This window comes from Podarcis melisellensis (assembly GCF_964234715.1).
Source record: "Podarcis melisellensis genome assembly, chromosome: 4".
NCBI lineage: Eukaryota > Metazoa > Chordata > Lepidosauria > Squamata > Lacertidae > Podarcis > Podarcis melisellensis.
The window spans coordinates 30943332-30956157 of record NC_138531.1 but is presented as its reverse complement, the minus strand read 5'-3'; the positions used below and the strand labels follow the sequence as shown (position 1 = coordinate 30956157).

General features: G+C 41.8%; 1 protein-coding gene across 4 annotated transcripts in view; it reads left to right on the top strand.

Annotated features, from left to right (window-relative positions):
- The window catches only part of NPAS2 (neuronal PAS domain protein 2), a 98223-nt gene that overhangs the window by 59159 nt on the left and 26238 nt on the right, over nucleotides 1-12826 (top strand). For all 4 annotated transcript variants that reach the window (XM_081908877.1, XM_081908876.1, XM_081908874.1 and 1 more), the window contains 3 exons: nucleotides 5640-5693; nucleotides 9849-9997; nucleotides 10293-10384. In XM_081908877.1, coding sequence (XP_081765003.1) covers nucleotides 5662-5693; nucleotides 9849-9997; nucleotides 10293-10384 — 273 coding nt within the window. In that variant the 5' untranslated portion in view covers nucleotides 5640-5661. The remainder of the gene's footprint in view (nucleotides 1-5639; nucleotides 5694-9848; nucleotides 9998-10292; nucleotides 10385-12826) is intronic.

Here is a 12826-nt window from a genome sequence, read left to right as displayed (position 1 = left end):
TGTGGGACTACATGATAACATGACTCACCTTCTTTGGCCTTCCACACAGCCACAAAACTTACACGCCTCAGTTTTTATTTCATTTCTCATTTGGTCACATAAACACCATCAGCAATATGTTGCAATTCCAAACAAGCCATTGGTATGCTTGGTTGCAGAGGGATGATATTTCTGTAGACAGAGCTCAGTAGACAAATTACTTAATGAATGATGGGAGAACTGGAACAGCTACTAAACCACCTGTACACACACTTGCTAGGAGAAGAGAAATCTTTCTCATTCCAGTTGCAAAAACCATGGCATGATATGCACATTCCATGACATTACTGGCAGTAGTCTACAAAGACAGGTCATTTCCTTTCTGCAGTGTTTGTTTATAGACTCATAATGACTATCCCAGTTATCTATCAAATGAAATGCATGTCACAACATATCTTGAGATAATCAGTATCTCCAGCTGTGTCAGGAGTTTGATGGCATGCTTACAATATGCAACTGTGAAGTGCTTTGCTACCAAAAGTTACAGGTATGCGTTTTCAGAAATTACATGTTTTTAATACTTACTTTAATGCTTGTGTGTTATTGTATTGCAGTTTTCATTTCATAGAATTCAAATTGTAATGCGATGAAATTCCCCAGGTGCATTTTGCTACTGGCACAGGTCCAATTGCGACCACGTTGAGATTTCTTGGCTCCAAGGCTGGCAACCACGGTTTAAAAACCTCTGCCATAGATAATGGTTAATACCATTTCCACTGTGTGTGTTTCTCCTTCTTGCATACTGGGACAAGTGAATTGTTGTAAGAGAAAGCTGCAGTCAAGCAATGTAGTTGAATCGTAGCATTGTAGTGTTGGAAGGGACCCAAGGGTCATCTAGTCCAACTCCTTGGTGAATAGATATTCTGTTTTGGTGATCATAACTGACAGTTAAGGTGCCATTTGTCTTATATATCTAACACTACCACAAACCACTTGAGTCAAGTGTGTGGACCAAGCATTTTGGAACCCTGTGGTAGATAATTATAATTAGGAACCTCCTGCCCATGGGCCTAAATCAGCTCTCTACAGGACCCAGTTTGGCCCACAAGACATTTTTCTGCAAACCATACCCACTTGCCCACCTGTCCTCACATGTGACTTAAAGAATTTATGAGGCTGGAACATGAATATAACAGGAAATGGGATCAATAGGCAGATGTTATACTCAACTGGCTTGTTTGACATTAGCAATATACAGAGAAGAGACAATGAGATTGCTTATATCAGCCTGAAAGGAGAGAAGAAGGAGCGATACAGCAGAAAGTTTGAAGTAACTCATAGGCACCTTCATCAAGTGAGAGAGATGCAGGCTAGGGTTTTGCCTTCTGGAATATAGCTATTTTGTATGCAGTCAAGACTTCCATTGTCCTCACTCATAGTTTGTGTTATCAGTTAAGTTCATTACAACTGCATCATCAATAAACTCTTTCTTAGTTTTCCACAATTACTTCCCACCCTCTGTGTTTTGTTTATCCCATTGGATGGGATAAACTAGTCAATATTGGGAGTTCTCCTGGTTCCTTCTAGAAGTGATGATCAGATTGGTAGATGTCTGGGTGGAGCCTGATCTTTGTCTCAGATCAAGAAGGGTCAGAGGTCAGATGCTTAAAGAGAGGGCGAGTGTTGGTTTGGGGAGGAGGAGGGCCAGTCTAAATCTGGGGTAGTAGATCAGGGGTCAACTGAATCAGGTTTAGCCCTCCAGGTGTTGTTTGACCACAGATCTCATAATCCCTGACCATTGACTACGCTGGATAGGGCTGATGGAGTTGAACAAAATCTGGAAGACACTGTGTTGGCTACCCTTGATCCAAATAACCATGCCATACTTCTCCAGGTATTATTACTACTCTCACCTGTTTTCACCTGATGGGGATATGGCAGTTGTTTACTAGTGAAAGGCGCTTTTTGGTAGTGGCATCCAGTTATCAGTTGCCCTCCGAAGAAAACTGCCTGCTGACTGCTCAGATGTTCTTTCAGTGCCAGGCAAGCACGTTTTTATTTCCCCAGGCATTTCAACTCTTCCTGAACCCTTACGAAACCTGCTTTTGCTCGTATGCTTCCCCAGTCTTTGATCTGGAGCTTAATTTTAAGCATGTATCACATTGTATTATATTATTCATTTTACTGTTTTCATCCTCTAAGCCTTCCTGAGAACAACTATAACAGTTATAGGGTGGCACATAAATAAATCTCTCTTCTCATTTCTTCTCCTTTTCATAATCCAAGCTTCATATTAGCTTTTCTTTTTGCAGTATAGTCAGACCTTACGTTGCATCAGTTATCTCCAATAAACTATATAGAACTAGCTCCCACAGTCTGTATTATATCTACAAATCATCACTACTGTACTGATGACTCAGAAAGTGTACAGAAATCTACAGGGCAGTTGTGGGAGTTATTCATGTCATGTCAACTGCTTTCAGCTTCAAGCAGTTATTTTAAGACGGGTGCCCTTTGTATGTACAAAGTGCCACATTATAATTTTATTAACCTAGCAACAGAAGTTAATATCAATCCACAACCCACTGGCAATGTCTCTTGCATTGTTATACACCAGAGTTAATTGAAACAAAAGCACCTAACTGTGCCTTTTCATATTTTTGTACAGTTTTTAAGAGAACTCTAAAAATCACTTCCTGTTTTTATTCTGCTGCTCGCTACCAAATTGCCAGCCACCATTTTCCAGGACATGAAATGCATTACTGTTGGGTGTAAACTTTCAGCCAAACCTTTCTTGGGCGATTTACAGTGTGGCATTTGTTCTAGAAACCAAGAACCCAGCAGCACCCAATTATGAAAATCAAACAGGGATAAGATAGAGCAAAGACAGATGTAATATTAAGGAGAGAAAGGGAGAGCTCGCAGCAGATTCTTCAGTGTAACCACCTTGTGCTCCATTTCACAATTAAAATGGGAGGCATACCTATCAGTGAACCTAGTGCTGTTATAGCTATCAGCCTTGCCCTTCTCCCATGCTTCAAGTGGGTTACTGCTTTTTTGTGTGTTTTTTTAAGCACTGCAAGTACTTTTTTCATTTGTAGATTTCTTTTTATAGGGAAATGGGAAACCTTTTTTTAAATGCAAAACTATTCTGGGGATTTATGATGAGTTATTTTGGTGAAATCATGGCTGCTAGCCAATTAGCTCCATCCACAGCCAGCTCCTGCTGCAAACTTGCAGAACCATTTAAAATTTACTTTATTTGAGGAAAGGTTTATTTTTTAATTGAGCACAATGAGTTCATTTCCAAATTGGCTCTACTGCTCTCAAAATATTGTGACTGTTTGTGCATGAATAGGTGGCAAAACGAAGGTTTTGTCAATGTACTGAATCTATTATACTTGGGCTCAGTAGTATAAATTACCTGAATAATCCAGATGGTCTTGCCTAGGGCTGCAGAATAGTTTAGTTCGGGTATCTGAGTCCCCATTTTTATTTGACTAAATAATGGTGGCTTCCAGCATGGGGGTGTTCCTCTTTGGCTTTGGGAAGCAGTGTACACACAACATTAGTCGCAATCCATACCTATTCTGTTTCTGTGCTGTAGTTTGATAGGAAATACTGTGTTTTGATGCAAACACCCTCCCCAAACCAGTTTCAAACTGAATAGAGAAAAATAAAAATCTGGCTATGTTTTAAGCAGGTAATGTGTAGACAGCCTTGGAAAATAACCATGTATGAACCTAATGCTAAGCAGGGTTGTTCTCTTGAATTTGGTCATAGTTATTCCGTCATGCTGTAATACTAACACGTGGTTGATCCCATGCCCATGATTCAGTTTATTTGGGTTTGCTTCTTTCATAAGGTAGGGCAGAATGAAAGGATATGCATTGTTTTGCCAACAAGTGGAGCGTCAGAAGACAACCGGGAACCTGCAGGATTCACATTCTGAACATGGAAAGTCCTCCCATTTCTCATCCTTTTACCAAACTTTGCCCGTAAAATTTTCTCAGCAATTATGTAGGCTTAACACATGCTTGTTTTTATTTGTTTGTTTATTTTAAACACCAGGTGCCACTTGAATTACAAGCTCATGAATGTATGGAGCGCATGCAACCTTTATAAAACCTTCTATGACGTATCTTTGTATGGTCCTTCAGTTAACTGCAGTCAGCTGAGAAAGAGAGAGATGACTGTGAGCAGACCATTACAATCGCATCATCAATTTATCACATGGAACAGTGTTGCCGAAGTGACCTACTTTTTCCCTGTTTTTGCGTTCAGAAGGCTAATCCTGTTTACCATTGCTGGGAGGAGGGAACGGGCACACACCAAAGAGTTCTTTTGAGTTGTGCAGATGGCAGTCTTCACCGATGAATGTTCGTTTAAATTTGTTCTCTCTTTTTCCCCCTATACTTTATGTAAAGTTTAGTGCAGAAGGTTATCTCGGACAGCTGAAGCAACCCATTTGTACAGGGCTTGTTTGCAACAGAAGTTCATAGATTTAGCACTATAACTTTATTTCAGAGAGAGTTCCCAAAACTATTGGGCAGGAAGGTGTAAGTAAGCAGACAAGCAGACTTCTTCTTCTTCTTCTTCTTCTTCTTCTTCTTCTTCTTCTTCTACTACTACTACTACTACTACTACTACTACTAACTCAGGGCTTAATTTTGCATCACTGATAAGGGATAGGCAGCAGCTTGATTTGCTACTGAAAAATATTCAGGGAGAGTAAAGTGGTCATTTAATAGCTCAAAACAAAAGCAGTTATGGTGGATGTATTTATCTTGTTTTAAATATTCTATTGGGAGCCGCCCAGAGTGGCTGGGGAAACCCAGCCAGATGGGCAGGGTAATAATAATAATAATAATAATAATAATAATAATAATAATAATAATAATAATAATTCCAGGCTGGTATGAAACACTATTTCTGGCTTGTCTTAGGGCCTATCCACACTTCCACTGCTTCCCCCACTCTGCTTTTTAGTGCTCAATTGGAGCAAACAGCAATTCTGGTTTCCTCCCAGAATGCCATTTATTCTGATTTAACGCTAAAGAGCAGCTTTTCCTGGGGAAATGAGCGGACCAAAGGGGAAACTTCTTAGAGCATTGCCTAGATGGTGCAGGTAAATCAGAAAACCGCTCAATCACATTTGTGGTTTCTGGACACAGGACGAGCGGAAGTGTCGACAAGTCATTAGTTGTACTTGGGAGAGATTTGAACAGTTTTTCTTTAATTAGATAAGCTTGTTTCAAGCACACCGTAGTCTTTCACTGCCAGTTTTGGGAAGCCAAGGCTCCCCAGCATCTCGCCTTAAGTTAACCAGGAGCTTGTTCTTCCCTGGTGCCCAGGTGGCCTCACTGCTGCTGTGTTGCAAGCAGCTGTTGTGTTGGGACCCTTGAGAACAAGCCAGCTGTTGGGAATGCTTCAAGATGCCTATGTGGAGTCCCTCCACACCCTGTTCGCTTGCAGAGGATTACAGTCCAAATGTTGGCCAAAACAAGCAGAGAGAATGATGAATCATAGAGCCACTGGCTTAAAATACATTTAGGTGTCGTGATGAATTAAGTGAAGCAACAATGATTCTGTTTGAAACCTAACCTTTCTAGAAATCTAGTGGAAACATGTGCTAAAGCTACCCTGAATTCTTTCAACAGGAAAAGCTGCTTAGACAATCTAATGGATGAGGATGAAAAAGACAGGGCAAAGAGGTGAGTACCCTCTCCCCTCTTCATCTCCTTTTCCTTCAATACTGGGAATTGTCAGCTTCATGAGAGCCTAATTTTAATGCATAACAAAGCTATTTTACTCTCTCTGTCTCTCTTTCTCGTTTGACCAAGCTAAGAAGAAAATAAAACCTGGCGCAACATGAAAAACAGCTGAATCTCAAAACACGCGAATCTTCTTGCCATTCTTTAAAAGCAAAGAGCCATGGGAAGCCCTTCCCAGGTCAAATGCTGCACTTGGTTCCCTTAAGAGAGACTAGAATCTGAAGTGAAACAGAGACACCCGCGGGCAATGTTCGTGCTTCACATGAAACACATCTTTCTAGTACTTTAAAAGCACCTACAAGAACCAACAAAGGAAAATGTTAAAAGGCAGGTTATCTGTGTCTTAATTACCTGAAAAATAGTACAGGGTAAATGGGATGCAGGTGCTTATTTTAAAACAGATTAAACTATCTTCCCTGAAGTAGACTACGTCAGGCACTGCAGAATCGAGAAAGCGATCCTGGCCGTGAGCAGCAGACAGGAACAGAGCTGTGGACCCACCACTGTATCTTAAATCCCCACTGCTTGTGCCTGGCAGGATGGAAGCTGGCTGGGTGGCCCTTATTTTCCACTTTTTTTGCTGCCCCAACTCCTCAGGATCCTGTCCAGCAGATCCTTTGCTGGCCCTGCTCTGTGCCTGCCACTGTGATGCCACGTTTCAGGGCCTTGTGGTGACTACTGTGGCAGGAACACCACCAGCAGTAGCCTTTGTTCTGTGGCACTCTTGGCAGGTGCAAGGGGGGGGGGACACTCCCGGTGGCAGAGCCTGGTGAAGGAAGGGGCACCTCCGCCTCTTCCTAACCCCCTTCAACAGTACAGATATAAGGGGTTAGGAGTGTTCTGCAGTACCAATCCAAATAACTTCCAGTGGCCATGACTAATCTGAATCAAAAATAAACACACATAAAGGGACGTCACGCCACAGATAATAGTCTCTATTTAGATCTCTGTGTCTCCCTTACAATTCAATGCTATTTTGTCCAGGGTCCTCTTTCTGTTCTTTTTGGCCACCAGAGCAAAAAGGGTGGCTTTGTGAGTCGCTGAAGCGTTTACATTTCTAAGAAGCCAGATGTCAGGGACTGGGCAGAGGAGGAGTGGTGGAGACCGTCTCCCCAGCTTGACCCTTCCAGGGAGGAGGAAGAGGGAGACAGTTAAGATTTGCAACAGGGGTTTGAGGGAGGTCCCAGCTCAGAGGCAGATGAGGGGGAAAGCTGGGAAATAATGGGAGAGGGGGAGGAGGAGGAGGAGGAGGAGGAGGAGGAAGCACCAGGGCGGCAACAGCTAACAGACAGTGCCTTTAGAAAGCATTCCAGACCCCCACTCTCTCAGAACCCGGTGATCCTTGAAAGTAGGAGAGCAAAGAGCTCAAAAACAGAGGGCACTTATCAGCACCTGTAGGAGAGACGATGTGATTGACGAATGAGGAAGTGGGAGAGACGGGGTGTGTGTGTGTGTGTGTAGAGATTTACTTATCCAAGGGGCTGGGATCTATAGCCTCTCTCTGTAACTACTGAATAAAAAGCGGACTGTAAGAAACGTTTCCTTGTCTTTGTACGTTCCTGGGCAACTGGCCAGGAGTTGCTGGCAGCAGTCTGACACCATAGGGCCTTCTCTGCTGCGGAGAGACATCTTTCCTGTATGGGCGGTAGGGTGAGAAATCGCCTCCTGGACCCAGTGTATATAGTAAATAGTGCAAGATGTCTTAGGATTGTTCTGTAAAAAAAAAAGGAGCAGTAAAAAAATCATATATCATCATACAAACTTAACATTTGTATAGCACTTTCATGGGGGGGGGGCAATACACTGCACATGCATTATATAAGTGCAGTCCTTTCAACATTCCTGTTATGTAAGTCCGCATTATTGCCTCCTATATTGCAGATGTGACTGAATCCCACCTGCAAAATAGCGAAAGTCTGGATGTGCCCTTAGTCTTTCCTCCACTCTTTCCAATAGGTAGAGACAAAGCTTCGTAGGAGGGCATCTAATATTTTAATGGGGCTTGAGTTCTAAGCCCTAGGTGGGAGACAGGAGAAGGCTGGGGCTGCTCTAGCATAAAGGTTTTCAGAAAGTTGCTTACAGCAACAATATACAACAGCCAAGATAAACGTAATAAACAAGTATTGTTTAAGAGGTGATTCATCTCTTATGGGGAGAAAACTTAGGTGAGCTCTTCTGTATTGAAGGAAGAGGCATTAGAATGCTATACTAGGTAAAATAACTATGTTCTGGTCAGGGGCAGACCAGAGGGGGGAAATTAAAAGCTAGGGACACAGAAAATGCTCTCTGTATCAGGGGGACATTGCATATTTTATATTGTGCCTGAAATTGGCACAAGTATCCGGTATTACATGCTGGTACAACAACAACACTGATAAATCCACACAAAGGAGATTGCTATCATCTCATTTGGGGTGCCCGAGGAAGTGTAAAAGATTGTTGAAATGAAAGGCTATAATAACTGTCAGATCTGACTGGCATCTGGAGTTTCACAGCAGCTGTTTGCTAGTAGTTTTCTCTCTCTTCCTGGATACTTTCTCATTTTTGTGAAAACAGGAGATTAATTGGCTTATACAGAGCCTTAGATTGCATCTGGTGTAGTTTTCACCATGATGCTTTTCTTTAATGAAAGAATTTCTAGTCTGGCCACTATTTGATTTAGCATCATCTCTTTTTTAGTTTCTTTGTTCCCTGCAGCTTTCCTCTACTAATATAGGTCATGCTATTCTGCTGCTTAGATCAACTGTCTTTTTTTCTAATCTATGTGTTTTCAAGACACAGAAGCCCACTATTCCATATGAAAAAAGAGTGTGCTAGATAATGTGCCGAATATGGGGTGAATAAGTGCATTCCCTTAGAGTCGACAAGCAAGATTGGGCATAAATGATACAACTAGATACAGGAACTTGAATTCAGCTTTCTTTATTCATGCTTATTATTAACGCATGGGCCTGAGCCTTTTCCTTTGCCTTGTAGTAATCAAATAAACAAGAAACCCCCATTTGCCATTCTTTCTTACTGGAAATACTTCTTGTGCAGGACAGCACACCCTATCTTGTTGAATGCTGACAAGACAGAAGTACTATTTTGGGAGGACAGTTGGCGGGCGGGTGAAGTACAAACCTCACCTAACACTCCCAAGTTTAAAAAGTGGTATGAGGTTTGGTCGTGTTAGCCCATGGGTAGGCAAACTAAGGCCCAGGGGCTGGATCCTGCCCAATTGCCTTCTCAATCCGGCCCGTGGACGGTCCAGGAATCAGCATGTTTTTACATGAGTAGAATGTGTCCTTTTATTTAAAATGCATCTCTGGGCTATTTGTGGGGCATAGGAATTCATTCATCCCCCCCCCAATAGTCCGGCCCCTCCACAAGGTTTGAGGGACTGTGGACCGGCCCCCTGCTGAAAAAGTTTGCTGACCCCTGTGTTAGCCGCTGAATGTGGTGGTCGAGCAACTTTGGCAATAATATTATTCAGTGTCAATCTAGTGTAGCGTCTAAATTTGTAGAGCAATCCAAACTATAGGAAGCCAGTGTAATTTATGCTGGGGTAAATTATACCAGTCCAGTGTAATTCATTCTTTCCAAGCTCTGGCAGACAGAAAACAGGTCTTTAAAATAGAGTTTGTCTTGTGCTACTCTTTTTGCCAGTGGGTTGCTATGTCATGTAACATTTGGAACAGGAAGGGTCTCCTCCTGCCACCCCTCTTTTTCGGAACTTGCTTCAAGCCGAGCTGGCTGAGGATGGAGAACCTAGACCAGTGTACCTGTGGTTGAGATGGGGTAAGGAACGTAGGCTCAGCCAGAGATCCACTTATTCCAAACCTCCCTCATCCTTGTAGTTCTTGGGTTTGGGCTGCTCCCCAAGTTTATCTTTTCCTTGTAGTACATCTCCTTTTGTGATCCCTGAGAAAAGACAGCATAGGCTTTAGAAAATCTTATTTGTTGTAAAAATGAATATAAAATTACATGAAGAAGAACTTTTGTTTTATGTCAGCTTTCTTTGCTTTTCTTAGTGATGAACCATAATGAGAAATAATTTTGAATAACACGCTCTCTGTGTATGTGTGTGTATTAACAGTTTTCTCCTGTTTGTAGGGCTTCACGTAACAAGTCTGAGAAGAAGAGGCGTGACCAGTTCAATATCCTTATCAAGGAGCTCAGCTCAATGCTTCCAGGAAACACCCGCAAAATGGACAAAACTACAGTACTTGAAAAAGTCATTGGCTTTCTTCAGAAACACAATGGTAGGTAACAGAGCCATGCCCACTTATTCATCCAATTACTGTCCTGGGTAATGGTGAGGCTTCTTCAAACAGTCAAAATTTCATGGTCAAAGTTTTCCAAGATAGATGACTGTCCGTTTCCGAAATTATATAGTTCCTCCAGCAGGTCTTTCCACAGACCTACAACCATCTAGAACTATTAACAGAAGTCATGTTCTTTTTTTTTTGCCTAAGAAAGTTCCAGTTTGCCCCTCCCCACCCCCCTGTTGGATAACATATTGGTAGATATATAACAGAAATGTTTTCATTTGTTTAGAATTCTCGACACAAACAGAGATTGGTAACACTCAGCAGGAATGGAAGCCTTCCTTTCTCAGCAATGAAGAATTCACCCAGCTGATGTTAGAGGTGAAAAACTCAATTTTTGCAAAGTTGTGAATGCGTGTGTTCTTCCAATGTAAACTGTGGCTACAGCCCTGCAAGCCAGATAGAGCTCAGCAAGAGAGGAGAGGGAATCAAAACCACAGCTTATTGCTTGTGATTACTTATGCCCATGCTCATTGCTTGATTGCCTTCAAACACAAGCTGGCTGTTGCAAAATTATTGTTTTTTAATTGTTAAAATTTCATTTTAATGTTGTGTGCATACAACTCTGAACCAACCTGGGATCTTCTGGTGAAGGATGGATAATGATAATAATAGGCAACCCCACTAACTGGAAAGCAAGTGTACTGTAGGGAAAAATTCAAAAGGAGCTCACCTGGTGAAGTGTTGCAGTGTCGCTGCTGCTTAAGAAGAAGGAGAGGTTGAGGTACAAGGATGTAGAGAGGTCAGTGTGCCAAAGGAAGCAGTAGACACTACTCTGACCTCCCTGCCTTTCCTTCCCAGTAAGCAGCAGTGACCTCACTACCTCATGTGATGTAATTTAATGTTGAAAATAAAAATTCAAAGCTTGGAATGCTACACCACATGCTTACTGGCATTCAGTGTACTTTATATTTTCATACGAGGAAGAGGAGCTTTTTCAATGTAGCACGCGCGCAACAATTTTGTGTTCCAAAATGCCTTACACACTAGACTAGTCTTATAATCGACATCCCGTTAATAAATTGAGGTGGTGGGTTCTGTTACAGATTCACATAGATCCCACATTTTCAACGGGTCCAGTCTAAGCATGGCTATCTGGACACAACCCAGTAGGGTTTTAATATCAAAATGTCTGAAGGCCTATTGTTAGATACAGAGTAGGTGTTCAGAGAATGTCTTTTCCAAGCCTGAGATGCCTCGGGGAAAATCCTGCAATACTGTTTATCTGCTTGTTTGCTTGCTTAATTTCTATACTCCCTTTATCCGAGAATCACAGGGCAGTTTACAACATAACAACACAAAAATAACAAATAAAAGCAATATCCCCACCACCCAGTATAAAAGTCCATAGATGGATCAATTAGCCAAGGACCTGGTTGAAGAGGAGTGGTTTTGCCTGGTGCCTAAAGATATGTAACAAAGATATGAGCCTCCCTGGACATTCCATAAGCAGGGAGCTATCACAGAAGAGGGCCGTTCTCGTGTTGCTGCCCTCCAGACCTCTTGTGGAGGAAGCACATGAAGAAGGGCCTCAGCTGACGATTATAGGGTCTAGGTCAGTTCATATGGGGAGAGGCGGTTCTTGAGATACTGCAGTCCTGAGCCAGTCTTTGTTGTGTGGTCTACATATGAAATACTAGTGAAATTATAAAACTGAATGTTCCATCCTGGGGTATGAGTGTATTGATAGCAGTGAACTGAATTGCCTTGAATTCTCTTACGATGATATTATTAGTTTCTAACGTTTTCTGGAATTGCTCTTCTGTGTTTAAGCGAATTTTCTCCATCACTATGTTTGTTTGGCAAAAAAAAGGCTTCACCTGCTGAATTTCTGCTTGGCTCACAGCTGTAACCAGCTTGCTTTTGTACAAACGAGGCAGTTTCAGCAGAGTTTTTGCAGAAAAGTGGGCCACCCTTCTGTTGCACAAACTGTTTGCAAACAAAGAAGTAAAAATAGTCTCATGTTTGGATACATTGATCAGATTCTTCCATAAAATCCTAATGAGAACCCATCTGCAAAATGTATAATGTATTAAAGATAAATAAACCATTTACTCAAACAAATCTCCACTGTAACGCGCTCAAGACAGCTATCTCTGGAGGATTCTTTTTTCTCAAGATTTAAGTATTTCAAGAGTAGAAAAATGTGTTCTAGCCAAATGTGGACCATGAGCTTAATTAATGTAGCTGTCAAAGGCACTTCACCTTCAGTTCTGGGAGAAGTGAGCATTTACGGCTGCAAAGAAAAACTTGGAAAAAAGTGATACAAAAGAAGAAAGGTGTTGACTGTCCTGCTGGGTGGTTGAGGAAGGAGCCCTAAGTTGTTACATAGATTTTTTTGGTTATAGTCAATTAGGGAATGAGTAAATGATGCAATGAGACACTCTTTAGCTGTAATGAGGAGCTCTACAGTTCAGGCAGTAAGTGTCCAGAGGCTGCATCAAATTAATTTCTTGGGCCACTTTTGTGCACCCCACAGATTCTGACTGGAATTTTTTCTTTATATATTTTTTTTAAGTTAAGGGTTTAGTTGTGGTAGTGGCAGAAGCAGTTTAAAAATGCAATATATATATATATATATATATATGCAGGTTTTGGTGTCCTCGGGTGTCTTCCCGTGTAAAAGTTGGGGTGTCTAGGCGACGTTTCGACGAGGTATGAAACGTCGAAACGTCGCCTAGACACCCCAACTTTTACACGGGAAGACACCCGAGGACACCAAAACCTGCATTCCTGTACCCGTGAAAATCTACGAAAGCAAAT